At 42.6% G+C, this 27,493-nt stretch overlaps 1 protein-coding gene across 2 annotated transcripts in view; it reads left to right on the top strand.

The window, feature by feature from the left end:
• Positions 1-27,493, top strand: part of HEATR6 (HEAT repeat containing 6) — a 33,401-nt gene continuing 5,908 nt past the window's right edge. The window contains exons 1-16 of one of the 2 annotated variants that reach the window (XM_034640021.1): positions 1-419; positions 4,341-4,448; positions 6,560-6,700; positions 7,188-7,303; positions 8,150-8,264; positions 9,902-10,003; positions 10,908-11,045; positions 13,241-13,536; positions 14,525-14,702; positions 19,077-19,283; positions 19,672-19,771; positions 22,163-22,518; positions 23,356-23,478; positions 23,842-23,928; positions 26,297-26,431; positions 27,161-27,283. In XM_034640021.1, the coding sequence (XP_034495912.1) occupies positions 201-419; positions 4,341-4,448; positions 6,560-6,700; positions 7,188-7,303; positions 8,150-8,264; positions 9,902-10,003; positions 10,908-11,045; positions 13,241-13,536; positions 14,525-14,702; positions 19,077-19,283; positions 19,672-19,771; positions 22,163-22,518; positions 23,356-23,478; positions 23,842-23,928; positions 26,297-26,431; positions 27,161-27,283 (2,544 nt within the window). In that variant the 5' untranslated portion in view covers positions 1-200. The remainder of the gene's footprint in view (positions 420-4,340; positions 4,449-6,559; positions 6,701-7,187; positions 7,304-8,149; positions 8,265-9,901; positions 10,004-10,907; positions 11,046-13,240; positions 13,537-14,524; positions 14,703-19,076; positions 19,284-19,671; positions 19,772-22,162; positions 22,519-23,355; positions 23,479-23,841; positions 23,929-26,296; positions 26,432-27,160; positions 27,284-27,493) is intronic. The other variant, XM_002924885.4, reaches the window with a different exon arrangement.

Genomic DNA, 27,493 nt, shown 5'->3' on the forward strand with positions numbered 1-27,493 from the left:
AGTGCACCATGCAATACGTGCCCTCCTTACTACCCATCACCAGTCTATCCAAGCTAATTTCTGACAAATACTCGCAAAGAAGTCCGAGGAGGGGCCAGGGCCTTGGAACTCGGATTCTGGTCTAAACAAGTATTTCCGGAGCTGGAGCGCGGAGCCGGGAATACCCCGGAAGTAGTTCCCTGCTGTTTTACGTAGGAAAGATGGCGGCGGTACAATTCGCCGGCTCGCCACAAAGCGAGCCTGCGCTTGAAGTGCCACGAGAGCCACCACCGGAGCAGAGCAACGGATTTCGCTGCTTGTCGGCCAGGCTCTGCGCCCTGCGCCCGGATGACAACAACTCCGCCCGGACCGAGATCCACCTGCTCTTCGACCAGCTCATCTCCGAGAACTACAGCAAGGGCGGCGGCGTGGCCCCGGAGGTAGGCGGCGTGCGGCGTGGGGAGGACTTCCGCCGCGCCTACTGGCCCCGGCCCCACCCTCAGGGACCTTAGCTGGTAGCTCCCGCCTGCCGCGCCCGGCTTTTCCCAGCCCCGCTTCGCGTTACTTAGTTTTAGGCTCCATGCTGCCTCCGTCCGTGGCAGGCTCTGCCCTCTGTCTGGAAGATCCTGCAGTGCTTGGCAAACTCGCATCTTTCAAAACCCCACTTGATTACTTCTGCTCGATAACACCGCAGGTGTCATCTCTGGCCCCACCTTCCCGTCCCCCAGCTCCACTTCCTGCATACAAACACTTGGTATATAAAATTCATTTCTACCATCTATTGAAAACATGGCTCTCAGACCATCATGTACTGTACTGTACGGTGCACGGTTCTAGGCATCTGACAATATGGGTATTAGTAGATCTACTTTACTGATAAAAATGCTGAGGCACGTAAAGATCCAATGTCATATTGCTGGCAAAAAGCAGAGGTAGAATTGTAGCCTAAGGCTGTCACATGTTCCCTGCCATTTTCTGTTCTTTCGTGCTAGCTCTTCCCTCTCTGCCTCCTGTTTAGAAGTACTCTGACACTGAGTAGTAATAATCACACACATCCGGCCTTGGTTACTACTTACTGAACTCCCAGAACTCTTGACCCGGTCATGCCACTGCCTCTGGTGCTCACAGGCACCTCAAACTTGACAGCTCCTAAAAATGAAGTTACATTATCTCTGTAGACACACGGTCTCCACAATCCATCCCATTCCCCAACCCTCGGAAACATCCCCAGTCTGCCAAGTCACGCTGGCACAAACACTGGTGCTTTCCCTTTTCTTCCTCTCAGATCTATCCAATTCGAATTCTTCAGATTCCATCTCATAAATATTTCTCATGCCCATTTCTGTGTTCCCACTGCCAGTGCCTTAAGCCCTCAGGCAAGATGACTCTTTCCTGAACTCTTCCACTGGTTTCCTCAAACTTCTCTTCTGCCTCCTGTCTAGCTCTTCTCCAAACCATTCTTTGTTCTGCTACTAGAGTGATTTTTTCTTTTATGGGAAAAAATCTGATTAGAAAGGCAACACTCTGATTTGGGAAGATCTTCAGTACATATTGGTAGATGGTTAGAGCAAGTTACAGAACGGTTCATTGCAGTATGGCACCAATATAGGGTGAGGAGTGCATTTAACAGAGTATGTACATATATAGATGTAAAGAGGTCACAACAACGAATGGAAGAGTTTTCAACAAAATAGTGTGTGTCACTAGGGAGTGGAATGGAATTAAGGGGGTACTCAGGAATTTTTGCTTTATTGGTATAATTTGATATTTTTCCATCAAAAATATATGCCTTTCCAGTGTCCTGTCACTTCTCCTTTTGTGCCCCGTGTGCAGTCATTTCAAACCTGCTGTTCCTCAAGCATCTACTAGTGTTTCACACCTACTGGTATTCCAGGTCTTTGCACACTCCTTTCCCGTTGCTTGCAGTGTCTTTTGTTGCTTTGTTTGGCAGATTTTTAGTCATCTTTCAGATAATTCCAGATGATGCTTAAAAATCACCTCCATGAGGGGCGCCTGGGTGGCTCAGTTGGTTGAGCAACTGCCTTTGGCTCAGGTCATGATCCTGGAGTTCCAGGATCGAGTCTCACATTGGGCTCCCTGCTCAGTGGGAAGTCTGCTTCTCCCTCTGACCCTCTCTCCTCTCATGGTCTCTCTCTCTCTCTCTCTCAAATAAATAGATAAAATCTAAAAAAAAAAAAAAAAAAAAAAAAAAAATCACCTCCTTGGGGCTCCTGAGTGTCACAAGGGGCTAAGTGTCAGACTCTCGGTTTCGGCTTAGGTCATGATCTCAGGGCCCTGGGATCGAGCCCCACATCAGGCTCCACACTTATCACAGAGTCTCCTTGGGATTCTTGCTCCTTCTCCTTCTGCCCCTCCTGCTTGTGCTGTCTTTCTCTCTCTCTAAAATAAATAAGTTTAAAAAAAAATCACCTCCATAAGACTTCCCTAATGACCATTTCCCCACTGAGTTTGCAGTTCATTCTTTCAGCATTTAATTCACTTTAATTATTTGTGAGTATTTCTGTCTTCCTCACTATGAGCTCTTTTTTAAAGTTCAAGAGTATGTTTGTTCACCTTTGGAGCCCAAAGATCTAGCACACTACCTAGCACATAGGAGGTGCTCCAAACCTTTTAATTCAATAAACATCAGTGGATGAATGAGTACTGTGATCTGCAAATAGGGTGCCCTCTTTTTTTTTGTAGAATTACCTAATTTTACAATAAATTTGTACAGGTGTCATTTCTGATTTTCCCAGTGGCATTGAAAATATGGTTTGCTTACTTTCTTTTTCTTTTTAAGATAGGAATGAATGAGTTCTATTTTTTTAATTGAAAACATTTTAATTCCCATATAGGTAACATACAGTGTTATATTAATTTCAGGTGTGCAGTATAGTGATTCAGCAATTCCATACATCACCCAGTGCTCTTCATAACTGTACTTCTTAATCNTTTTAAAGTTCAAGAGTATGTTTGTTCACCTTTGGAGCCCAAAGATCTAGCACACTACCTAGCACATAGGAGGTGCTCCAAACCTTTTAATTCAATAAACATCAGTGGATGAATGAGTACTGTGATCTGCAAATAGGGTGCCCTCTTTTTTTTTGTAGAATTACCTAATTTTACAATAAATTTGTACAGGTGTCATTTCTGATTTTCCCAGTGGCATTGAAAATATGGTTTGCTTACTTTCTTTTTCTTTTTAAGATAGGAATGAATGAGTTCTATTTTTTTAATTGAAAACATTTTAATTCCCATATAGGTAACATACAGTGTTATATTAATTTCAGGTGTGCAGTATAGTGATTCAGCAATTCCATACATCACCCAGTGCTCTTCATAACTGTACTTCTTAATCCCCATCACCTATTTCACCCATCTCCCCACCCACCTCCACTCTGGTAACCATCAGTTTGTTCTCTATAGTTAAGAGTCTGTTTCTTGATTTGTCTCTCTCTCTCTCTCTTTTTCCCTTTGCTTGTTTGTTTTGTTTCTTCAGTTCCACAGATGAATGAAATCATATGGTATTTGTCTTTCTCTGACTAATTTCACTTAGCATAATACTCTCTAGGTCCATCTACATTGTTGCAAATGTCAAGATCTCATTCTTCTTTATGGCTGAGTAATATTCCATTGTATATATATAAACCACATGTTTATCCATTTATCCATGGTTGGACACTGGGCTGTTTCCATACTTTGGCTATTGTAAATAATGCTGCTATAAACATAGGGGTGCATGTATCCTTTTGAATTAGTGTTTTGTATCCTTTGGGTAAATACCCAGTAGTGCAATTGCTGGATGGTAGGGTAGTTCTATTTTTAACTTTTTGAGGAACCTCTGTACTGTTTTCCACAGTGTCTGCACCAGTTTGCATTCCTACCAACAGTGCATGAGGGTTCCTTTTTCTTCACATCCTTGCCAACACCTGTTGTTTCTTGTGTTTTTGATTTTAGCCATCCTGACAGGTGTGCAGTGATATTTCATTGTGGTTTTGATTTGCATTTCCCTGATGATGAGTAATGTTCAGCATCTTTTTATGTGTCTGCTTCCTTTTATGGTATTTTTAACATCAGGGCATGGTTTACATTCTGGAAGCCTTTCTTTGGTTATTTAATTGCACTGTCTGTACATATGTAGACTCTGGAGTCTTTAGCTTTTTAGCACATCCCATTTCTGTGGTATCATTTAATTTTTCCCCCCTAGTTTCTGCCTCAGACTTCATCTTTCCTCATTTTGAGTGTGAACATTCATTTTTGTGTTTGGCTGTGTTTGGTGGGGGAGGGGGGATGGAGTGGGGGGTGGTTCTTCACTTGACTAATACGCATATTGCCTTTTCGTTGTCTTTTTTTTTTTGTAGGATGTCAGTACTCTTCTTGTCCAAGCTTGCCAACTGGTGCCTCTTAATCAGAATCATCTTGTCAGCAAAGTGTCTCAACTTATCCACCATTTACTTAACAGATTACAGGTAATCATGTGTATAACCTTAGAATTCATCATAAACTAAACCTTGGAAATGCTACATCTGTGTTAGGTGTGATAGGCTGCAAAACACAGTTCCTTACTAAGAATGATATTAAATATAATTCTGACCAAAAAAATTATGCTGCACAATTCTAGAAGTTTGTCCATTAGAGGTGTCCCTTTGTGTTTGGCTCAAGAAACCAGTATCTTTGAGGCCCCCAGGATTTAGGATTTTTCGCAGAAGATGTAGTTGACCAAGATATATCTAAGACTAAGTTGAAACAATCCCCTGCTCCTTTCCTACCAATATTTTTTCCCCTTTCCCAAAGCTACCATTTTTGTGGTCTACTTTGTTCATCACAGAACATAAGAAGTAACTTGGGAGCAAGAGGACATCAGATGAAAAGACCCCTGATATTTTTATCAAGGTCTGTACTATAGCTCCCCTCCCTCCAGAACCTTCTTAACTTCCTAAATAAATCTCATATCTTTTTAGGAACAGTTCAGAAGTTGCGGTTGTTACCTACCATAAGATACCACATGAGTATTTGAATGTAGCTAGCACAAAACTTACAATTAGCATTATGCAATCGAGGATTCTTTCGGCTGCAAGAAACAGAAAAGCCAACCTAGAATAGCTAAAAAAAAAAAAAAAAAAGAAAATTATCTCATGTCACAACCCCCAAGGGAGGCACTCTAAGGGGCACTTAATAATAAGAGACTTACTGGCATTTTTTTCATTTGCCACCAGTCTGTGAATGGGTTTTGGGCATCTCTCATAATCAAGATGGCGGCTTCAGTTCCAGGCATTCCGTGTGAAAGAAATAAATAACATCCTGCAGAAGCAAAAGAAGGATCTATTTTGTGTCCCTTTGATTTAAGTACGAGGCATCTTGTCTCTCACATTCTCCATCAGACCTCCCCTAATACCTGGCTGGGGGGACCTAGGTCATATGAGAACCCCTCTGCACCCATCTGATCAGGGGACTGGTATTATCATGAGTGGCTTAAACCAGGGGTCAGCCTTGACTGCACATTAGAATCATCTGGAGGGCTTAAGCTCCCTAAATGATTACAATGTGCAGCTCAATTCTTATATCAAAGTTTCTTAATCTTGACACTATTGATATTTTGGATTGGATGATTCTTAGTTGTGGGGGGCTATCCTGCGCATTGTAGGATTTTAGCAGCATCCCTTAGAAGCCTGTAGCATACCTCCAATTATGACAGTTGAAAATGTCTACAGACACTGCCAAATGGGCAAAAATCTTATTTCCCTGGGAAATAAGATTGCCCCTGGTAGAGAACCACTGTCTTAGCTAATTGGGATTTACCCTCAGGTCTCATGTGCTGGAGATGAGTACCCAAATAAAAGCAGTACTCTGCCAGCAGGAGATAGGAGATGAATGCTGATAGGTAAGCAGTGTCTGCTACATGTGACTTCCTAAATGAAATGAGGCTATTTTCAAGTTTAGAATTTTTCACACTGATACGCTGTCTTTTGAATGTGTTCTGTTCTCAGGTATATTACCTTTATAACACGGGCAGTTGGAAAAATTCCTGATCACGTATGGTACCTCAGCCCTTAGCCCACTTGTTAGCTTTTGATGACAGGTTATCTCAATTATTCATGAATTGATACTTCAGCTAGCCTACTTTGTCCCAACAAGATTATAAACTCCTTGAGGACAAGGATATGCCATCTCTGCCTGTCCTATTCCCTGCATCAGAGTGAGACAGAGTAGCTGTTTAGCAGACATGTATATTTACAGTGTATTGAGCATTTCCTATGTAGAAGGCAATTTCAGTGGATTAAGTTTTACCCACATATATGCCAGTGTCTGGTTAGCTTAAGGAAAATTTACAAGGACTTTGCCAGGTTCTACTTTGTATGGAGGGAGAAAAGGGGAGGAAATGAGCAAGGCAGGGCAAGGAGAAAGCCTTGTCTTGATCAGACTTTCAAGGCCTTTAGAGCAGATCTTTTTGACACCCAAAAGATGGACACATTTGCTCTCTCTTTCATAGCCTGATTCAGGTGAGCATACGTGTCTGAAAGGGATAAAAATATATATTTTTTACAAGTTAGATCATGCATATTTTTTCTTCTCTTGATAGGTAATTGTGGATGAACAGAACCTGGATTTCCTGTTGGCGTACGCTATTTCTGCTATTCAGCAGTGTAGTTCCTGGACACACATGGAAATTCTTCAAGCCCTGGCAGCTCTGGTTTACTGCAATGGCTCAAAATGTCAAAAGGTAGTTTAAACTGTGTTCTGTCTTTCCTTCAAAAGGTTAGGAACACAGGCTGTGAACCAAGAGGCCCATGCTGAGGTTTCTTTCCTGTCATTCATGAAGTGTGTGACCTTGAGCAACCCTTACTCAACCACTCTGAACCTCGTTTCTTCATGTATACAGTAGTTCCTCTGAGGATGAAGTGTCACAATCCTGGTAAAGTGCTTGACACTTGGTAAATATCATTACCATTATTATTGAATACTGTTATTATTGTCGTTACCCTTCAGCCATGTACCCATGGCTAAAGAGCTTCAGCAGCCACCTAGGCTGGTAGCAGTGATCCCCACTGGTGTTTTGGGGCACATCTTTGCATGCCCATCTGGAAGATTTGCCTAGAAGCTGGTCTTTTGGTACTTAACTGCCCTTTAGTTTTAAAAAATGACATCTGTCTAAAGAGTAATATTTTCCTGGAAGCTTTCTTTGACCATTGGCTGTTATTTTGTTTTAGCACCTCCCAGACTTGCTAGGCAAGAGCGGGATTTTGATGAAATTGAGTGACTCGGCTCAGCCCGACCCCGAAGTTAGGAGAGCTGCAGTGCACTGTATGGCAAACTTATGTCTCAGGTATGTGGATCCACTCACATCTCCCAGCCGTGGTAAGATAGGGCCTCTCATGGGCCCTTTGTGGGTTGTTCAGTCTGTCTGAAGCCAGAGCCAACTTACAAAAATAAACTACTGTGTGGATCCCATGTTCCTTGCTAATAAGATCATCTTATATTGTTTATTTTTAACTTTAATACTGCTTATAAAAAAGGTAAAGTAAAGGAAAAACTAGAATAGGATATTATCCCTAAAATAGAGTAAAAGGGGTCCATGTACAATATGTCAAGGTTTTGTTTTCTACTGACATAAATTTTAACCATACTCAGTCTTTTAGAATATAGTCATCTGAATTTAAGCTTTGTTGAGGCCTCTGTCAAGGCCAGTTTCTTCTAAGAAATCGGAACCAATCCCAGCCCCCAGTTGTAGATGCCTGCGATGAAAAATGAGGCGCACAGACTTGACCTGCTATGTGGTATCTGGTCTCTGTATTGTAGTGTTGTCCAGGAGGTAGGAGGGCCGGCTCAGCTGTGTGACTCTAGCTTGACAGGACCTGTCTGCATTATTTCCCTCTTAAGCACTGAAAAGAAGAACTAAAAAGGAATTCTTCCTCTATACTTCTTCCATTACAGACTTCTGTAACTTCTTCCTATGGAAACCACTCTTCCTCCTTCTGTTCATGCCATGCTTGTGGTATCCCGCAGTTGTAGTTAATTACCCAAAGTGCGCCGTCTTCCTTAATACAGTTTCATCCAAGGGTGTATTCCAACTCCATTGGTCTGTATTACTGCTATTTTTAATTCTTACTCTCTTGCAAGCCCCATTTCAAAGGAGACTGAGTTTGCATTGCTTTCTCTGTATGTGTTTTAGTGTGCCAGGACAGCCATACTTGGAGGAGCCCTACCCAAATATCTGCTTCCAGGCTTTCCTGAGCACTCTGCAGTCTCCAAAGTCATCTGATATGGATGATATCACGTTTTGCATGGTAGGTGGGGCTACCACTGATTTTGTGCATGTTATAGATGTTTCTAGAAGCAGCAGGACAGAGGCTGTTACTGAAGATTATAATTTAGTTGCTGAATTTGCTTTGTCTAGAGATAATAGGCCTACATGGAATGTTTATAACTTAGAAAGATGGACATTGTCTCTTTCAGGTTTAAATTACAAGACAGTTTCTGTTTATTTTGTTTTACAATTTTAAAGCTTTTTAAAGAAAGTATTTTTTTTTCCCTCCTGACTACAAAAGCAATAGAATTTCAGGCTAGTAATGGTCACTTTATTTTATTTTATTTATTTATTTTTTTAGAAAGAGAGAGAGTGCAAGTAGGGGCAGAGGGAGAGGGAGAGAGAATCCCAAGCAGGCTTCACACCCCCAGCGTGGAGCCCAGCATGGGGCTCAATCTCACAACCCTGAGATCATGACCTGAGTCAAAATCGAGTTGGACGCCCAACCAGCTGAGCCACCCCGGCATCCCTAGTAACTATCTTTTAGATGGAAGGGAAAGGAGTAGATTTCAACAGTATCTGCAATGTTATTTCTTTTTTAAAAATCTGATGGAAATATGACAATTTGTAAACATATTTTAAAATCAGAGTGACACATATCGTCTGTGATGGTGAAGTTTCCTCATAGTTCCCTGCTCAGATATAACCATTTGGTTTGTTCTGCAAGCCCCCAAATAGTTTTTCTGTATGTAAATGAGCATACTTCATAATTTTCAAGTGGGGTCATATTAAATATGCCGTTTTACAACTTTATCTCCTTTTTAAAGTGAATATTTCTCGGACATCTTTTCAGTACCTATTGATGTACCTCTTGCTTTCTGACTGCTGTTGCTGGGAGACCTTGGGCAAGTCCCTGAACCGCTTGAGCCTCCCTGTTCCTTCTCTCTGAAATGGGACAAACGATGCAGTGACCTTGTAGGGGTCCTACAAGCAGTGTATGAAATACAGCATTTAAAGTGCTTGGCAGATGCTTGCCGTGATTATGGCTGAGTTTCCCATATAGCAGAGGGTCTGCTGCTTGTACAGTCATCGTCGTAACAGGTGGAAATGGAAGTTTCTTCAGTGTTTCCACTATTTCAGAAAAAGGCTGTGGTTCATATCCTCTCCATAGGGGGTGTATTTTTTCAAGATCGTATTTCTTAATGAGAATTACTGAGTCAGAAGGTCAATCTGGATCAGACTTGCCCTCTAGAAACCTGCTCCCACATACATGCCTTTGCCTTTAAGAACTAGGGAGGTTGCTGCATCAGCCTCCCCGCTTCCGATCCCTGCTGCCACTTTTTCATCCCTATCACCTTCTTCCCACCACACACCTCTTCTTTTTTTTTTCTTGCTCTCCATTTGTATGTGCTGGCTTATAAACATGTACGATAAGACCACTCTTCCATGAGAGCACTCTAGTCTTCTAGAAAATAATTAATAGTAGCTCGTCAGATCTCTCTCCTCTGGATCTTCCTTTTTTTTTTTTTCCTCTCCTTTTGAATGGTGTTTATTTTATTTTATTTTATTTTTTTAATCTAGAGAGTTTTTCTTCCCTAACCTCAGTGGTTCTAGAAAGTTGATCCCTGGATAACCACATTTCCTTTACCATTAAACTTGTCCTCTTCTTTCCCCTAGTTGTTACAAAATGCATTAAAAGGTATACAGTCTCTTCTAAATGGGGGTAAGATGAAACTGACACAGACTGAGGAACTTGGAGCCCTTCTGGCTGTGCTAAAGGTAAGGCATTGCCCTCTCAAACCCAAGTCCTCATCATGGCGAGTGTCTTTCCTACTGAAACCCCAGGCTTAAGGACCACTTTATATCATCATTCCAAAGCTAGCTTTAGGGTAGTATATCTTAGGAGAGATCATTCAAATGTTCATATACGAGCGCTTAAAATTAAGAACTGAAAACAGTAAACCTTGTTTTAAGTAAATGTATCAAAATTCTAAAACTTTACTTACGAATCTTAATTTAGGAAAGGTATAGGTTATGATCTGTAGATAATTTAATTTTAGGTCATCTCAAACCTGTTTATAGTTGAAAGAAGAACCAGGGCTTCCCTTTGGCGCTTGGCCCATGCAGTAGATAGGCCAGTCAAGATGGCATCAGTAGGGCTGCATCCTTTGGCTTCTTCGCCTGCCAGTCAGTGGGAAGATCATATCAGCCTCTCTGGAGACCCACCTTTCAGTTCAGCCAGGAAGTGGCCTCAGGTCAAAGTCGTGTATGGTAACTTAGCTTGATCATGACTAAAACTTCAAATCTTTCCCTGTCCCATCTCCCAAATAGACAGCTAGGTGTGGGCATGGATAAGCAAAATAAGAATGATAGACTCGTTAAAAAATTACAGATAGATCAAAGGATTGGATAAAACAGGTTGGATAAATTTTAAAAATTAATAAGTAAAAAAAATTCATAAACTAAAAGTCAAGCCTAACCTAATCTGGCCAGACCAGATCCATCCAGATGAGATTAAATGTTTCTGTAAGCTCTAAACCTAAAAGGTATCAATTTTCTGTCCATTTTAATTTCCTTAATAAGCTTCTAGACATTAATCTGTTCATTAATGTGGTCCAGAACATGGTGAATCATTCCGTTTTATGATTAATTTTGTGTGTGTTTCCTTAATCATCATTATTAGAAATCTATGTTTCATGGACTCCCGGGACTAAACATAGAGCTGCCCACGGTGTTATACCCCACTCCACTTCCTCAGTACGATGGGCGACCACCTGTCAAACCACAGCAGTCTGAATCCAGCGCCTCCCGACCAACTGCGGTACGCCTGGGTCTGCTTAGGTTTAAGTTGTGGACTGCCTTCAATTCTTGTTGTATGTGTTTTCTATGGTTTATGTCACTCCTTGTGCCAAAAGTTCACCTTGAGTTTGATTTCAGTTTAGGGTTTTTAGCATAATAAATTTAAATTCATCAGACTGCTGAAAACATCAGTTATACAGTGTCTTATATTTCTTTTCTTTTTTTTTTTTTTAAAGATTTTATTTATTTATTTGACAGAGAGACAGCCAGCGAGAGAGGGNCTTATACAGTGTCTTATATTTCTTTTCTTTTTTTTTTTTTAAAGATTTTATTTATTTATTTGACAGAGAGAGAGACAGCCAGCGAGAGAGGGAACACAAGCAGTGGGAGTGGGAGAGGAAGAAGCAGGCTCCTAGCAGAGGAGCCTGATGTGGGGCTCGATCCCAGAACACCAGGATCACGCCCTGAGCCGAAGGCAGGCACTTAACGACTGTGCCACCCAGGCGCCCCAGTGTCTTATATTTTTAAGAGTTCTAGACAATGTAACAAATGTAACAGTGGACATTCCCTTTATACCCAAAGCTGTACATCCTCATTTCCCAAATGCTCAAGACCACAGGCCCACCAACTTTCTCTGAGAAGGCTATTTGGTAAATATTGTAGGTCTCTGTTACAACTGCCAAATTTCGCAACCTGTTCATATAGCTGGCATCTCTCTTATGTTTCCGTTGGAGAACCTAGAGCATATAGATACATGGGCCACAATATTACATCTAGAAATGTATCAGGTATTACTTACAAAATGCTTATAATTAGAAATTCTTTCACTTATTGACTTATGCAACATTAACTGAACATCTGCTGCATCGCAGACATTATGCTAATAAGCGTTAAGGATATAAACTCTGCTTTTTGGAGTTTGGGGGAGAAGGGGAAGGTGGGTAAATAAACAACCACAATGCAGTATTGTGATTTCTTTCATCAGAATATTCACAGGGTACTCTGGGATCACATTCAGAGTACCCATCCAAACAGAGGAGTAAGAGGGGGCTTTTTAACGGTTAAGCGTCTGCCTTCGGCTCAGGGCGTGATCCCGGCATTATGGGATCGAGCCCCACATCGGGCTCCTCTGCTGGAAGCCTGCTTCTTCCTCTCCCACTCCCCCTGCTTGTGTTCCCTCTCTCGCTGGCTGTCTCTATCTCTGTCAAATAAATAAATAAAATCTTTAAAAAAAAAAGAGGGGGCTTTTTAAAAGATGTGTGGCCAAACTGAACCTTAAGAATGAGTAGAGTACAAAAAGGAGGGAAAGTTTTATTTGGAGGGAACAGAAGGTGTGTAAGCATAGAGAATGAGCATGGGCGTAGCCTGTTTGTTAACCAGTAGGCTTGAGTGTCAGGTGCGAGCAGGGGAAGGCTGGGACACGTAGGTAGCAGAGGCCACATCTTAAGGGTCTTATGCAGTGTGCTAAGGAGTTAGTTTTTAATCTTACAGGCGGTAGAGATGAGGACTCATATAGGGGAGTGAGGTGCTCAGATACACATCTCAGAAGAATCACTATGATAGGAAGTAGAAGGGTGTGAGTCTGGAGCCACATTAATAATCCAGATTCGAAGGGATAAGGACCTTCCTTCTCAAAGTCAGGGACCTTGAGAATGCAGAGGGCAGCACAGACTCTAAAGATATTTGGAAAGGAAGTAGGAGAAAGGAAAAAAACTGGCTTTTACTTCATATCTGCGAAACCCCAGTGCCCTAAAACACGCATTGTATCTGATGGGTTAGCTAGAGTGGCGCTAGCTGCGTGTCTTATCTGGGAGAACTGAGAAATTGTCCCTCACGTTGTTTACTCTAATTCTCTTGCGGCTGAATGCTTTCACAACTGTGCAGGGAAGGTGGCATTAGCCTCATGCTTACAGATGAGGAAGGTCAAGCTAATGGAAGGGTTAGATTTGCTCAGAGTCACAGGGGTTGAATATAAAGCCAGGCTACAAGCGTGGCTCTGTCGCATGCACTTCACACCTTGTTTCCCATGGCCCACTGGGGTGTGTGTAAGCACTTAGTACAGCACCTGACTCAGAGTAGGAAGTAAGTGCCACTTTTTTCTCTTCTCCTCTTTTCTTCTTTCCTCATACCACGTTTCAGGGGCATACTTAATAAGTATCAAATGAGAAAGGTACCAATAGCTATCATATATACGTTTTCATTTGCTCCTAAAATCAGAATAAAAAGAAAAAATCAAAATCGAAGAAAATCCAGCAAGGAGGAGGAGAAGAAGAGGAAGAATCCAGTGGTGAAAGAGAAGTAGCCCCCATCCCTGGCTCGGGCAGAGAGCACCTGCATGAGGGGAACACTCCCTGTTCCTCCTCCCTGGGAGGCCAGAGTGCGCCAGCGGAGGGAAGCGGCGCTGCGGGAAAAGAGCGAGTCTCCCCGCCCATCCGTTCGGCCAGCTGGAAAAGGGTCAGCAGTAGTGAGTCTGAGTATTCCGACGCCGAGGGAGGCATGCAGAGTAAAATGAGGTAGTAGTATTTTTTTAATGATTTTATTTATTTATTTGAGAGAGAGAGTGAGAGAGAACATGAGTGGGGTGAGGGGCAGAGGGAGAAGCAGACTCCTGCTGAGCAGGGAGCCTGATGCAGGGCTCAATCCTGGGACTCCAGGATCATGACCTGAACCGAAGGCAGACGCTTAACTGACTAAGCCACCCAGGCCTCCCAAATAATAGTATTTTGTTATGTTGTTATGCCTTATGATCTCCGTTGCTTGTAAGTTTATAACTTTGCTTAAAAACCTGACTGGTGCATGGGATTTAACTTGAAGATTCATTTAGGCGGGGCTTTGCGTTCCTCTGCCTTCTGCCTTGTTCCCTTCATCCGCCTTTATATGTGTGGTCCGTTTGCCTGGAATTCCCTTCCACTCTGTCTGCTTTCTTGCTGTGCTAAGCACTACTCATCTTCAGTACGAGCTCAGCAGTCACGTCCTCTGAAAAGCCTTTTCTGATGCCCCTCCCCCCAGTTCTGGCTTAGGTCCCTACTTCATGACCCTTTGACTTATCCCCACCTTAGTGTTGATCATGCTATGTTGCAGTTATCTCTTTAACTGTCTCTGCCATTCATGAGCTTGTTCGGGGGGTGGGGGGGCACGGACGGGCTTTATGTCTGCTGGCCTCAGCCCAATGCCTGGTACGTACTTAAGTACTTAAGTACTCCGGACGTGTTTGTTGGATGAATGGATACTCTGCAGTGTTTCGTATCTAACACTAGTTTTCTGACGTCAAACTGTTGCCCTTTTATTTGTGTTTTATATTGTCGACTTTATTAACTTGTTATATAAACAAATTGCTTTAATATGTTTTGATTGAAAAATATTTTTTTAACATCATGTTGGTATCTTACCTTAGGATTTATTCAGAATGTCGAGTTTCTCAATGTATCATTTGAATAAATAGGCTTTCATGTCTGTATTTTTTAGAACTATTAAAAGACTTTTTCTTCTTCTCTTGGGTAGGTCTTACCAAGCCAAAGTTCGCCAAGGAGCATTAGCTTGTTTTCTTTCTACTATAAAATCAATAGAAAAAAAAGTTCTTTATGGCTACTGGTCAGCCTTTGTTCCTGATACACCTGAGCTTGGCAGCCCTCAGTCCGTGTCCTTGATGACTCTTACATTAAAAGATCCTTCTCCAAAGGTAAGAGCGTTTGAATTCTCAGCATGATAGTAGGAAGAAGAGCTTGATACATCTTGGTTGCTTTCTCTGCCTTATCTGATGTCATCTGAAGACAGCTCTCATTAATACCAGCCCAAGTTCTGATTTGAGAACCACTGGACAGGCAGGAGGATCGGGAGTGGGCTTATATGAATAACAGGTTGAGAAAGGTCACAGTGAGGTCGCCTCCTGCCTGGGGCTCGCTTGAAGCCTGAGTACACTGAGTGTTCTAACTTCTTTTGAGCTGCACTGAAGCAGCTGTGCTTCCTTCCCTTTGGTGAAAATGTTGATTGCCATGGTATTTGGGATAGGAGAAAATAAAAAGTGGCTTAAACACACAGTGGAATATCTTGGTCCATAGTGGTTATGAAGGATGTGTAAAGCTTAGAAAAATGTTTATGATGAGAGAACATAAGAAAACTTTTAGGTGACCCTTCAAAAGCTCTTACAGGGTGAAGAAAAATAAATGGGTCTCAATTATACACACACAAAAAATTGCAAATACCCAATATCCTGAGTAGTTCAAAATGGCAGAAATTTTTCAGATTGACTGAATCAATAGCAAAGGAGAACCTGGGAGGAAAATGGGAAGTGAATGGTGGCAAATAAGTCAGTCATGAAGCCATTCTCGTAATTGAAAGGAAAATTACTATAAAAGATAAATATGCATGTACTTGCAGAGCCCCCCACTGAGGGGAGCTGCCGGCAGTAGCCAAGGAGACAGTGCTCTGGAGCAAGTAGCAGGCCAAGTAAAGTGGCCGCACCGCAGCCATGCAGCGAATGGGGCATGGGCCACGTGGGTCTGCGGTATGAGGACAGAGAGGTCATGAAGTCCGATCTCGTGAAAGTGAGTTCATATTTTTATGATGTTTACATTTCACCTAGAGTATTGTGAGAAATTTTACAAGCTGCAAAATACTCCTTGATTTGCTATCTTTTTGGGCTCTTCAACTTTGGTGAATGCAAGAAATGTGATGAGAAAAAAGTGCAGTAATGATACAACCTAAGGTAGATTCAGTGGGAAGCACAGTTTGCACTGATAACTGAGAAGCTTTCCAAAGAGAAACGGACAGAAGGAAAGGGGGCTGGACTCTTCCATTCAGAACACTGACAATAGATTACTTCTAGGAAATTGCAGTAGGAGATGCTACAACAATTAATTGAGAAGGAGAAAACTTAGAAATTTCCTTTAGTCTTTGGCAGTGGGGTGGTACTTGGGAAATGGTCACATTTTGACATGTTGGAAATGCACTTCAGAAAGCACATCCTGTATGTTTCTAAACATCACAGAGCAATTTATCAGTAAAAATACCGTGACTAATTTATGAATTTCTTCTATTTAAATTCCTCGGGTGTTAAAAAGGTAGATTATTATCAAGACTTGATGTAAGGAACAAACTATGGGGCATACTTTCCTCTTCGTACCTTGAAAATTATCCTGATTTTGAAATTCCATGATTATTTATTTCTCTTTTAGAGAGCTATGAAATGTTAGAAACAAATCAAAATCTAGAGTAATAGATAGCATAACTAGGAAAGAGAATATAGCAAGTTTTTAACTATCATGGACTAGTAGGTAATCAGGTTTTCTCTCATAAAGCCAACCAAGAACAGATGACCTTGGCTTGGATATCTCCAGATCTAGAAACCCTGACACAGTGTTCAAATCCCTCCACCCTAAAGGCAACCAACTTTGGGAATGCAATCAAATAAAATTAACCTTGAGCATGTGTGCAGAATAATCAGTCCTGGGACGAAGCCAAAGAAGGGAACAGCCAGGTGCATCGAAACCTCACTACTACCCACTCCCAGCAGTGACTTCTTTATCACCCTCCCAGAAAGATTGAGACAAAACAAACGTAAGAAAAGGAAAACATAAGGATTGATTGAGCTGCCTTAGCAGACATTTCTGCTACATCGTAGGTAGCAAAAAAGGAAAAGCGCTTTCCAGTTTCATTACCTTTGAACAAGACTGCATGTCCAAGGAAGTGAAACTACCCGTTGGTGAAACGGAGCACACTGATGTTTATCAGGTTGAAAAGTCTTCATCCATCATTGTAAATATTCAGATAATAAGAACTTAACAAAATGGGGGCGCCTGGGTGGCACAGCGGTTAAGCATCTGCCTTCAGCTCAGGGCGTGATCCCGGCGTTATGGGATTGAGCCCCACATCAGGCTCTTCTGNGCTTTCCAGTTTCATTACCTTTGAACAAGACTGCATGTCCAAGGAAGTGAAACTACCCGTTGGTGAAACGGAGCACACTGATGTTTATCGGGTTGAAAAGTCTTCATCCATCATTGTAAATATCAGATAATAAGAACTTAACAAAATGAATTCTCTGGAGAGCTGCACCTCTTATGGTTTGCATGCACATCAGTAATTTCTGCTGAAAGTGCTGATCGGAACCAATAAACAGTATATAAAATATTGATGTAAGAGTCAGTGCAGCAGAACTTAAATGATTCAGTGTCATAAGTAGAGTTTTTTTTAGCAACAAGGATATGTTAAACAGAGTCTAAAGGAAATTTAATCAGAACTACGAGAAGTAGAATTGATACAATATCTTTTTTATGTAGATTTCATACCTCAGTGATATATTTCAGTGACGNGCTGAAAATGCTGATCGGAACCAATAAACAGTATATAAAATATTGATGTAAGAGTCAGTGCAGCAGAACTTAAATGATTCAGTGTCATAAATAGAGTTTTTTTTAGCAACAAGGATATGTTAAACAGGGTTTAAAGGAAATTTAATCAGAACTACGAGAAGTAGAATTGATACAATAGATTTCATACCTCAGTGATATATTTCAGTGACATTACTCTTGTTTTCATCTGTGATGGTTGAGGTGCACTCTTAGGGCACCAAGTAAATTGAGCTAAAATTTTTTGACTTTTGAGCATCACTTCATCTCTCTCCACAACTTGATTTTGAATTGTAATTGGTTTGTGAGCTGTTGGAATCGTGGTTTTTAATTGCTGTCTAAAGAAATAGAGGTTTAATGTCTGTGCTACTGTGGCCGGGTGGTTGCAACAGAGACTCTTGAGCCTACAAAATCTGAAATATAAGGTATGTGCTACTGGTCCTTTGCAGAAAAAATGTGCCAGCCCCTGACCTAAGTCTTTCTTGGGTGAGCTGACTTGTGACTTGTGCACAAGTTCTTTCTCATGCACTGTCTCTCACACACACGTGTGCACACATAGTTTCCTAGTACATTGTCATCTTCCTGTCTTCAATGATTACGCTTAATTCCAGAGACTTATATTCCTATACTACAAAGTTATTCTCAAGGCAGTAAATTTTCAGGTTTCTGTTTGTGAGTCCACGCTACAAAAGGTGTGCAAAAATGATTTATTCTTGCTACTTGGAGATTATATAATTGAAGATTTTCTGGAAACCCTTTTTCACAACAAACTCAGATATGTTTCATGATGAACAAATATTTAGATTAGAATTATGTTGATTCTCCATTTTAAAAATATCTGACAGTGTTTAATTGGCAGTTTGGGGGACTGGCCAAACAGGGTACGGTATTACATTATTCGTCCTACATTTATCACCTGTATTCCATTTTGGTTAAATTGGCTTTCTTTTTCTTTTTTTTTCTTAACTGATTTTTAATACCACAAAATCATCCGAGTACCAATTGAAAGTCATCTTTTAACATTATAAACACAATCTTGCTCCAGTGACCCTTTTCCTGACAAGTACAGCAGGCCATTGACAAAGGGGCATATACTTTCCCTTCCATCTGTAAGGTTACAGTTAATGGTTTCCTTTCTTTGATTATCAGAGACTCACTGCATTCAGTGTTTATTTCTGCACCTAAGACTGTTTCTGAAAAGTTGGATCACTAATGATGCCTGCCAAGTTGAATGTGCAGAGTCTCTGATATCCTGTTTAATTAACTTTGAGCACTCATGGGTGCTTTAGGAGAGCATGTAAAGCAGCACGTTTGCTGGAGAACAGACTCTAGACTCACGTATTTTTTTCCCCACCCCACGAGTTATTTCATTCTCTTTTCCCTTGGTCTTATGCTTGAATAAACAAGGCCTCTAATTTTTCTTTAAGTTATTCTCATGTTCATGATTTCAAGTTTTTGTACTTAGTGTGGTATAGCTTAGACTTACTCCTTACTGTAAGAAGACCTAACAGCAATGTGATGTAGGGTTTTTGTTTTTTTTTTTAATTGGGGGGCAAGAGGTCCTACTTTTAGGACCTGATAATCCTACTGCGTCTATTTTCCTAGTTAAGGTGATCTGAAGTACTTCAAAAATTAAAAATGAAAATAGGAAGTAGGGGATTTGACTCCTGATTATTAACTAACTGATGGGAATCATCCTGAAATTTCAGACACGTGCATGTGCTCTGCAAGTTTTATCTGCCATCTTGGAAGGCTCAAAGCAGTTCCTTTCTGTTGCTGAAGATACCAGTGACCACAGAAGGGCTTTCACTCCCTTCTCCGTGATGATTGCATCCAGCATTAGAGAATTGCACAGATGTCTTTTGTTAGCTCTGGTGGCCGAGGCGTCCTCACAGACTCTTACTCAGATCATTAAGGTAAGCGTGCCACGTCATCCAGAGGTTTTGGAAGGATTTGGTCTGTTTCAATTTTGTGTAATGTTTTACATTGTCCAAAAGTAATTTGACTTAAGAATGTAACTAAATACGAATTTTATTTAAAGATATCCTGTTGTGCCTACTTGTTTGATCTTACCTACAATCTCTCTATGTTCAGATAAATGATTTACTAAAAATATTCCTATTTTTAGTATTAAGTTATAACAATGAGAACACAAGTGCCATTCCCCTAAAAAAAAAAAAGAAAAAAAAGACTAATTTTCAAATGAGTATGAAGACTTTTCTTTGTTAATTAAATGCTGTAAAGTTTTGTATCTGTGCTGTGGCTTAATCAGACCTATTGATGGCCTGTTCTTGTATTTTGCAGTGCCTTGCAACTTTAGTATCAAATTCACCTTATAACCGTCTGAAACTCAGCCTGTTGACCAAAGTGTGGAACCAGATAAAGCCTTATATCCGCCACAAAGGTTGGTGGTAGTTTGTCAGTTGCTTTTTTATATCAATCAAATCTAGATTATTAGTTTAAAAAGTATTTAGAGCACTTTTATAGCTGTAAAATATCTCTACTTATCCTCAAGTTTTCAGGGAAACCAGCTATTGCTAGAACCCCACTTTTGACCCCTGAAGCCCCAGTAGACACCACTGGAAGGAAGTGAGGTAGGGAATTAATTATAAGGGTTACCGGCTCTTTGCTACTTCAGTGCAGTGACTTTAGAATTAGGGGTGAGACAAGTGTGTGGGGGGGGCCCCTCTGGTACGTAATACACAGGTCATATCCTTCAGGCAAAAGTAAGGATGGATGGGGGAGCCTGGGTGGCTCAGTTGGTTAAGCAGTCTGACTCTTGATTTTAGCTCAGGTCGTGATCTCGGGGTCATGAGATCGAGCCCCATGTGGGGCTCCACGCTCAGTGGTGAGCGTGCCTGAGATTTTCTCTCTCCCTCTCCCCCTCCCCTTACACGCACCCTCTCTCTCTCTCAAATAAATAGATAAATCTTAAAAAAAAAAAAAAAGTACAGATGGATGGAGTCACGTAGACATCATCCTCTTTTTGGAAAGAAAAACTGGAATGTAAAACCTAACTTCTTTAACATTATCTCCTCTGAAGTTCGGATAAAATTCCAGAGCCTCAAATCCCCACTGACTACAGAGTCTTATTTCTTGTTATTTTGTGGCTTACTCCCACACATAATATATAAGTGCTGTAGCAGTTGCCTGGAGAATAGTTTTTCTTTTGCTTGCAGGCTTTAAGATCGGACCACATTCTGGTAGTTCAGTTTTTCAGTGTGAATTCTAGTACTTGAAGGAGGTGGCAATGTTTCTGTGACGTCGTGGGGGGAACAGTGGACCCAGAGTCAGGCTGAGGGTCTACAGCCCATTCCCACTTCTGCCATCTCAGAATTGCAGCCCTGTCACAGCCTGTTTCCTCCCAACAGGAAGAATTAGATCCACCTCATAAGATTTTTATAAGGCTTACATGAGATAATGACGTGTAAACTAAGTCCAGTGTTTCCCTAATGTGCAAACTGGGACCCAGAAAGATAAAGCCTGCCTTGACGTCTCTCATGTTAGTGGCAGAGATAAGATTGAAACAACCCAAGTCGCTCATTCCCCTACACCAGCTTTTCTTCATTGGCAAACTGAGGGGAGTGGATCAGGTCTCAAAAGTCCCTTCCAAGGGTGCCTGGGTCACTCGGGTGGTTAAGCGTCTGCCTTCGGCTTAGGTCATGATCCCAGGGTCCTGGGATCGAGTCCCGCATCGGGCTCCCTGCTCAGTGGGGAGTCTGCATCCCCCTCTACCCCTGCCCCCACTCGCGATCTCTCTCTCTCTCTTATGCTCTCTCTCTCAAATGAATAAAATAAAATAAAATAATTTTTTAAAAAATGTCCCTTCCAGGTGTCTGGCCTTGTCTTCCACCATTTTAATTATTAAAATGGAAGAAGAAATTTGAAAGAATAGTACACAGAAATTTGAGAGAATAGTACAATAAACCTCTGCATATCTCTACCTAGACTTAACTGTTGTTAACATTTGATTTGTTGGCTTTGTTTCTGCATATACGTATCTGTGTATGTGTATATACATACATACAAAAATATGTATATTTTTGAACCATTTGAAAGTCAATTATAGGAGTGCCTGGGTGGCTCAGTCCGTTAAGCATCTGCCTTCAGCTCAGGTCATGATCTCAGGGTCCTGAGATTGAGCCCCGCTTTGGGTTCCCTGCTCAGCGGGTAGCCTCCTTCTCCCTCTGCCTCTCCCCCTCCCCCTGCTCGTGCTCTCACTCTCTCAAATAAAGAAAATCTTTAAAAAACAATTTCTAAAAAATCAATTACATGATATTTCGTCCTAAATACCTCAGCATGCAGCTTTTAAGATTAAAGACAATCTCCTAAAAAACACACCACTATTCTCAGACTTAAGAAAATTACATTGATTCCATCACATCGTCTGGTATCTGCTCCACATTCAGATTTCCCCATATGTCTCGAAGAGTCTTTCCTCGTTTTTTGTAAGAACTTGGGTTCATTCTAGGTTTGTGCATTGCGTGTCGTTATCCTGTCACTCTAGTCTCTTCTAATCTAAAGCAGTCCCGTCAGCCCTTCCTTTCTTTCACCATGCTGATTTATGGACGTGTCCCACACAGCTGTCTTCCAGCATGTTTCACGTGCTCAGTTTGCCAGGTAGTTTCTTTACAGTGTTGTTGAACTTCTGTTTCTGTCCCACGTAGTTCTCTAAACTGGAAGTTAGGGCTAGAGGTTTAATTAGATGCAGGTTAACTAAGGATGCCCTAATTCTTCATTGCCTGCGGGGCGGTTATGATCCCACAGTGATAGTGATTCCCACTAACTTTGACAGATGTGAATGTTCGAGTGTCAAGCCTCACTCTCTTGGGAGCCATCGTGTCCACTCACGCACCGTTACCTGAAGTCCAGCTGCTTTTACAACAGCCCTGTTCCTCTGGACTCAGCAATAGCAATTCAGCGACTCCCCGCCTCAGCGCTCCTGATTGGTGGAAGAAAGCCCCCTCAGGACCCTTTCTGGAAGAAGCATCAGTAAGCTCCCCTAAAGGGTCTTCAGAGCCCTGCTGGCTCATCCGACTCTGCATTTCCACCGTCGTACTGCCCAGGGAGGATTCCTGTTCGGGTAGCGATGCTGGCTCTGCGGCAGGAAGCCCCTATGAGCCGTCCCCCATGCGACTGGAGGCCTTACAGGTAGGAGGGTTCCACTTCTCATTTCTGAAGTGGACGTAATCGTTCTACCTTCAAAGGGCGATGGATTGTGAGGAGGGAGTCCATGAAAATAATATAAAACTGAGCCACAACCCGTGGTGGTAGTGGGAGTGTGTTTCAGGCATGAGTGCTCTGTTCTTTTGTTTTTGGCGGAGGTCGGGAGAAGACTTGGTTGTAAATGTCAGATGCGTTCCTTTTTGTTGCAAGCCATTTTAGTCACCTCCGTTTTTATGTGGCAGGTGGGTACGCTAGATTATATAGTAATTCTGAAAAAATTGTACAGTTCATCTTTGATTTCTGCAACTTTAAGTAAATGTGTAATTCTCCATAACTTCTCTTTCATTTTCTGTCTGCTTAGAGACAACAAAATAATTGCTCCTTTAGAGGAAGAAAACGATCCTAGATTAACGTACTGGCTTCTTCTGCACTCAGCTGTGATTTAGACATGGGTTTGGTTCTGTGCTCTGCTGCTCATTGTCTGGTTGCTATTAAACATGCCCTGTAACCTTAAACTTTTTCAGCCTTAGCTCCCTCCTTCAGCTGAAGTATTTGATTAGTCCCTGCCTCAGAAAATTGTTCCCAGGCTTAAATAATATCTCCAGTCTCAATGAAACACATTTCATAAATTATAAAGCACCATGAAATTATATGATCCAGTTAATTGATTTCAGTCATAAAATAAAGATTATCATTTTGTTCAACATTAGAATCCTGCCCCTTGTGAAGTGTGAGTGATTTCTGTAATATTAAAGCACTTTGGATATTGCAGCCCTGCGTTGCTTTCAGGTCTTGGGGGTTATTCCTCTGTTCTCTTCGCAGGTGTTGGCTCATTTGGCCAAGGGTTACTTTTCAATGGCTCAGGTGTACTTAATGGAGCTCGGAGAGGTGATTTGCAAGTGCATGGGGGAAGCAGATCCGTCCATTCAGCTTCATGGAGCAAAGGTAACTTTCACGAAAAGCCACCTGCTTTTTTCTGCTCTTCCTTTATGTTCTTCCCTCTGCCGTGTGTCTGTCCATTCTGAGGTTTCTTACAGAGGTTTCAGGGAGGGAAAGTCGTGCATTCCTTTATTTTCAGCTCTAATATAAAAACCCAAAGAATTCATTTGGTGATAAATTAACAACATATTTCTGGTGATTTTGTTCCTGAAAGAATGCCTCTGACATAGGAGTTGCTGAGAAAGGAGAGAAGATTCTGTTGGAAATTATTTTTCCCCTTGATTTGAGGTCATCTCCGGACAAGTGACATTTTCTACCTCTGTAATTCTAATACTGTGCTTTGATAATCTATTTCTTTCACCTCGGCAGCTTCTGGAAGAACTGGGTACAGGCTTAATACAACAGTATAAACCAGACTCTACTGTAGCATCTGATCAGAGAGTGCCAGTCAGCTTGGTGAGTACATGACAGTTCCCGGTTTTCTCTTTTCTTAGTGCTTCAGTCAGTTTTGAGGCTTGGTGATAAAGTGAAGTAAACACTATGGCTTCTTCCAGTGTCAAAAACTAGTTTATAATCTGTGATGACATGTCGCAGGAATAGGGTTTATTTGCGCTTCAGTTTCTTTGCAATTCAATGTGAGATCGGATTATGTGTAACATACAGCCAGCAATTGAAACACCAATGTTTCTTCCGCATGAAACCGAGTTTGGTTATTCATTCTGCCCAAGAGGCAGACTGGAATGATGGGAAGAGACGAGGATTTGGAGTCAGAAGACGTGAGATCAAATCTAGGGAGCACCATTAATGGATGTATGAGCATAGTTTTCCTCATAAAGAGGTATAATAATTGTAACTCCGGGGCTGTTGGAAGATTGAAATGTAAAGATGCTGGCACATAACAGGTGCTCGAGAGACGTCAGTTCTCTTAACTCCCTCACCACCGCGCCCCCATGGTTCCTATTGAAGTCCTGTGATTTTCGGTTGTTTCTGCTGTCCCCACACTGTGCCAGTCCTTTGGAGGAGGAACACATGACCCTACCAAAAGTGATGGTTTTTCCTCCTGCCCTCCTCATCCTGCCTATTCTTTTCCCTTTGCAATTTCCATCATCCTTGCAAGGAATTAAGAATACCTCGCCCTAGTCCTTTCCTGAGACTGCCACTAAAGCTGAAATGTCACCATTCGTAGGGAGATGAGTTGATTTGCTCAGACAGACCTGAGTTTGCCTCTAGACTTCTCCACCTGCTCATCAAGTGACTTTTAGGCAAGAGTCATCTGTTCACACTTGGGTATTGTTTCATCTGTAAAAGAGGGATACGCTTGCTATATTACTTGTCAATTGTTGAGTAGTAAATTATCCAAAACACTGAGCAGCTTAAAACAACATATGTTCTCCCGCATAGTTTCTGTGGCACAGGAAATGGGAGCAGCTTAGCTCAGGTCTCTCTGAGGTTGCAGTCAGGTTGCCAGCAGGGGCTGCGGTTAATTGAACTTGACAGGGGTTCGAGGATCTTCTTCCAACATGGCTCACTCACAGACCTAGCAAGTCAGCGCTGGCTTTTGGCAGTGGGCCTCCCTTACCTCCTCCCCATGAGGACCTCTCCTGAGGGCTGAATGAGTGTCCTCTTGATACAATGGCTGGCTTCTCCCACAGCAAGAGAATCAAGAGAGAGCAAGAAGAAGATGTGGTGTTTTTATGACCTCGCTTTGGAAATTCCACGTTGGCATTTCCGCAGCCCCCTACTGGATACACAGGTCAGCCCTAGCCAGTGTGGGGGTGGAGGGCCACCTCCTTAACATAGAGGCAAGAATCACTGTGGGCCATCTTGGAGGCTGGCAAGCATACCTGTCCAAAGTCTCTTGGTTTGGGGTGAGAAAGGCCCAGAGTGTGTTTCTGGGAGCTGGGATTTAGGGGGGGACAGAACTGGGCTGTGGGATACATGGTAAAACTCAGGACTAAGGCCAGGGGGCAGAAAGTAGACTGGGCCACAGACAGATTTGCAAAGGCATGTGAAATCTCTGGGGTTTTTAGAAAGTATGGGAAGGAAACCGTTCAAGGTCCTCTTCGGACGCCGACCTCGAGAGCTTTACAGCGAGCTCGTTCTTCATAGTGCTCACGACAGCCCCCGCGCAGTTTGAGAGTCTCTGTGCCCTGGGTACCATGTGAGGAACCTCACACACAGCTTTGCATTTTACTCTCACCCGGACTCTGCCAAGTAGACAGCTTTGCCCTGTTCTGCTGAAGAGGAACCAACACTTAGGCTCGGTGACTTACCCGAGGTTGCAGAGACGGGATGCAGCCGCTGAAGGACCCAGCTCTGCCTCCGATCCTGTGCTCTTTGGACTCTGGCACCCGGCCTCCAGGCCCTGCGGGACCCTGACGTCCCCTAGCAAGTTATACCATCTCTTCACACCCCAGTTTCCTTGCGTGAAAGTGGAGATAATGACACATGCTTTGTTTAGGTGTGCTGAGGCCTGCAGTGTGTAGGTCTGCGTGAGGCACTGAAAGCAGCATCAGGGACGCGCTCTGGAAAACTTGTGCTGGCAGCTGCTGCTGTTACTGCCATGGTCTTCCCTCTCCTCCTCCCCGTTGTCTTCTCTGTCCTCCTGACTGTAGCAGGCTGTTTCCTGGTCAGTAAAGTGGAAGGATGCAGTCGTTTTCTGAAACCCCTTCCATTGCTGTGGAAGGACTAGTGGAAGCATTAGAAAAAGCCGCTGCTTTATAGAAGGACGTTTCCTTACTACGGCCCCCTGTGGTAGCGTTCAGGTCGAGTTGGTTTCACTGTTGGCTCTTGGGCTGTGGCTTTAACTGTGCCCCTGTTCCAGGTGGTGATGTTCTGGACTATGATGCTGAACAGCCCTCTGCCCAGAGCCCTGCAGAATTCCGAGCACCCGACTCTGCAGGCGAGCGCCTGTGATGCCCTGTCTTCCATCCTGCCCGAAGCCTTCAGCAGCCTGCCGGTAACCCAAGGACTGTTTCCTCAGCCCTGAGGGCGCCCCCCGAATATCAGAACTTCAGTTGGATTCAGATTCCTTTTCATTTTGAGCCCGTATTCAACATGTTTTCTGAGAAAAGGGGGTTGGTCTACTTGAGTGTGGGGCGAGGGCGGTGGCAAAACTTGAAAGACTTACCGGCTCGGGAGAGCCTTTCCTCCCTGTGCTTAGAGGGCAGGTGGCGGACGTGGGGAGAGAGGCTTGGAATCAGAGACATTTAGGAAAACTTTCAAGCCAGAAGTTAGGAAGACCTAGTTGTAAGTCCCAGCTCTTCCACTCTCTGTCTCTCTGATGATCTGATCTTCTGTAAAATTGAGTTTTATCATCTATAAAATGGGCACAATGTGAGGAATAACATGAAGGTGTGACCATACTTGGCTGGCGCCCATGGCACACGGTACTCAGGCGGCTCCCCTTCTTTAGTCCCCAGTGGCATTTGTGTCTGCTCTTAGCTTTCATGAAGGAGGAGAATACGATGACCCAGTTCACAGAGTGTTAAAGGTGAAAGGTCATGACACTCCCCTAATGCCTGGGTCCGAAGTGATCCTCTGCTCTCTGCCAAGGTAGCTTCGAGCTCTCAGTTGTGTTCAGCTCCCGAATATGAACTCAGACACCAACATCTGTGTCACCTGTCGAGGACAGTGGCTCATAGTTCTTTCATTCTCACTTTTCCTTTGTTAACCTTTCTCACTGCAGAGTGACAGGCAGATCCTGTGCATCACCATGCTGCTTGGGCTGAACGACAGCAGGAACCGACTAGTGAAAGCGGCGACCTCGCGGGCCCTTGGAGTCTATGTGCTTTTCCCTTGTCTCAGACAGGTCAGACTGATGGGCCTTCTGTGTCTGTGATGGGCCAGCACGATAGTGGTTTGGGTGGGCATAGAGCTGGACAGTAAAGGACATTTCCTTGCTTTTAATCTGGTTTCTTTAATTGCTACTAAAATATGGTAATGCCTGTACTGCCCAGGACCCTTGGTGTCCAGTAATGTTTAAATTAATGAATAATTGGGGGAAAAAAAAGAAATAGGA

This window comes from Ailuropoda melanoleuca, chromosome 13, assembly GCF_002007445.2.
Source record: "Ailuropoda melanoleuca isolate Jingjing chromosome 13, ASM200744v2, whole genome shotgun sequence".
Taxonomy (NCBI): domain Eukaryota; kingdom Metazoa; phylum Chordata; class Mammalia; order Carnivora; family Ursidae; genus Ailuropoda; species Ailuropoda melanoleuca.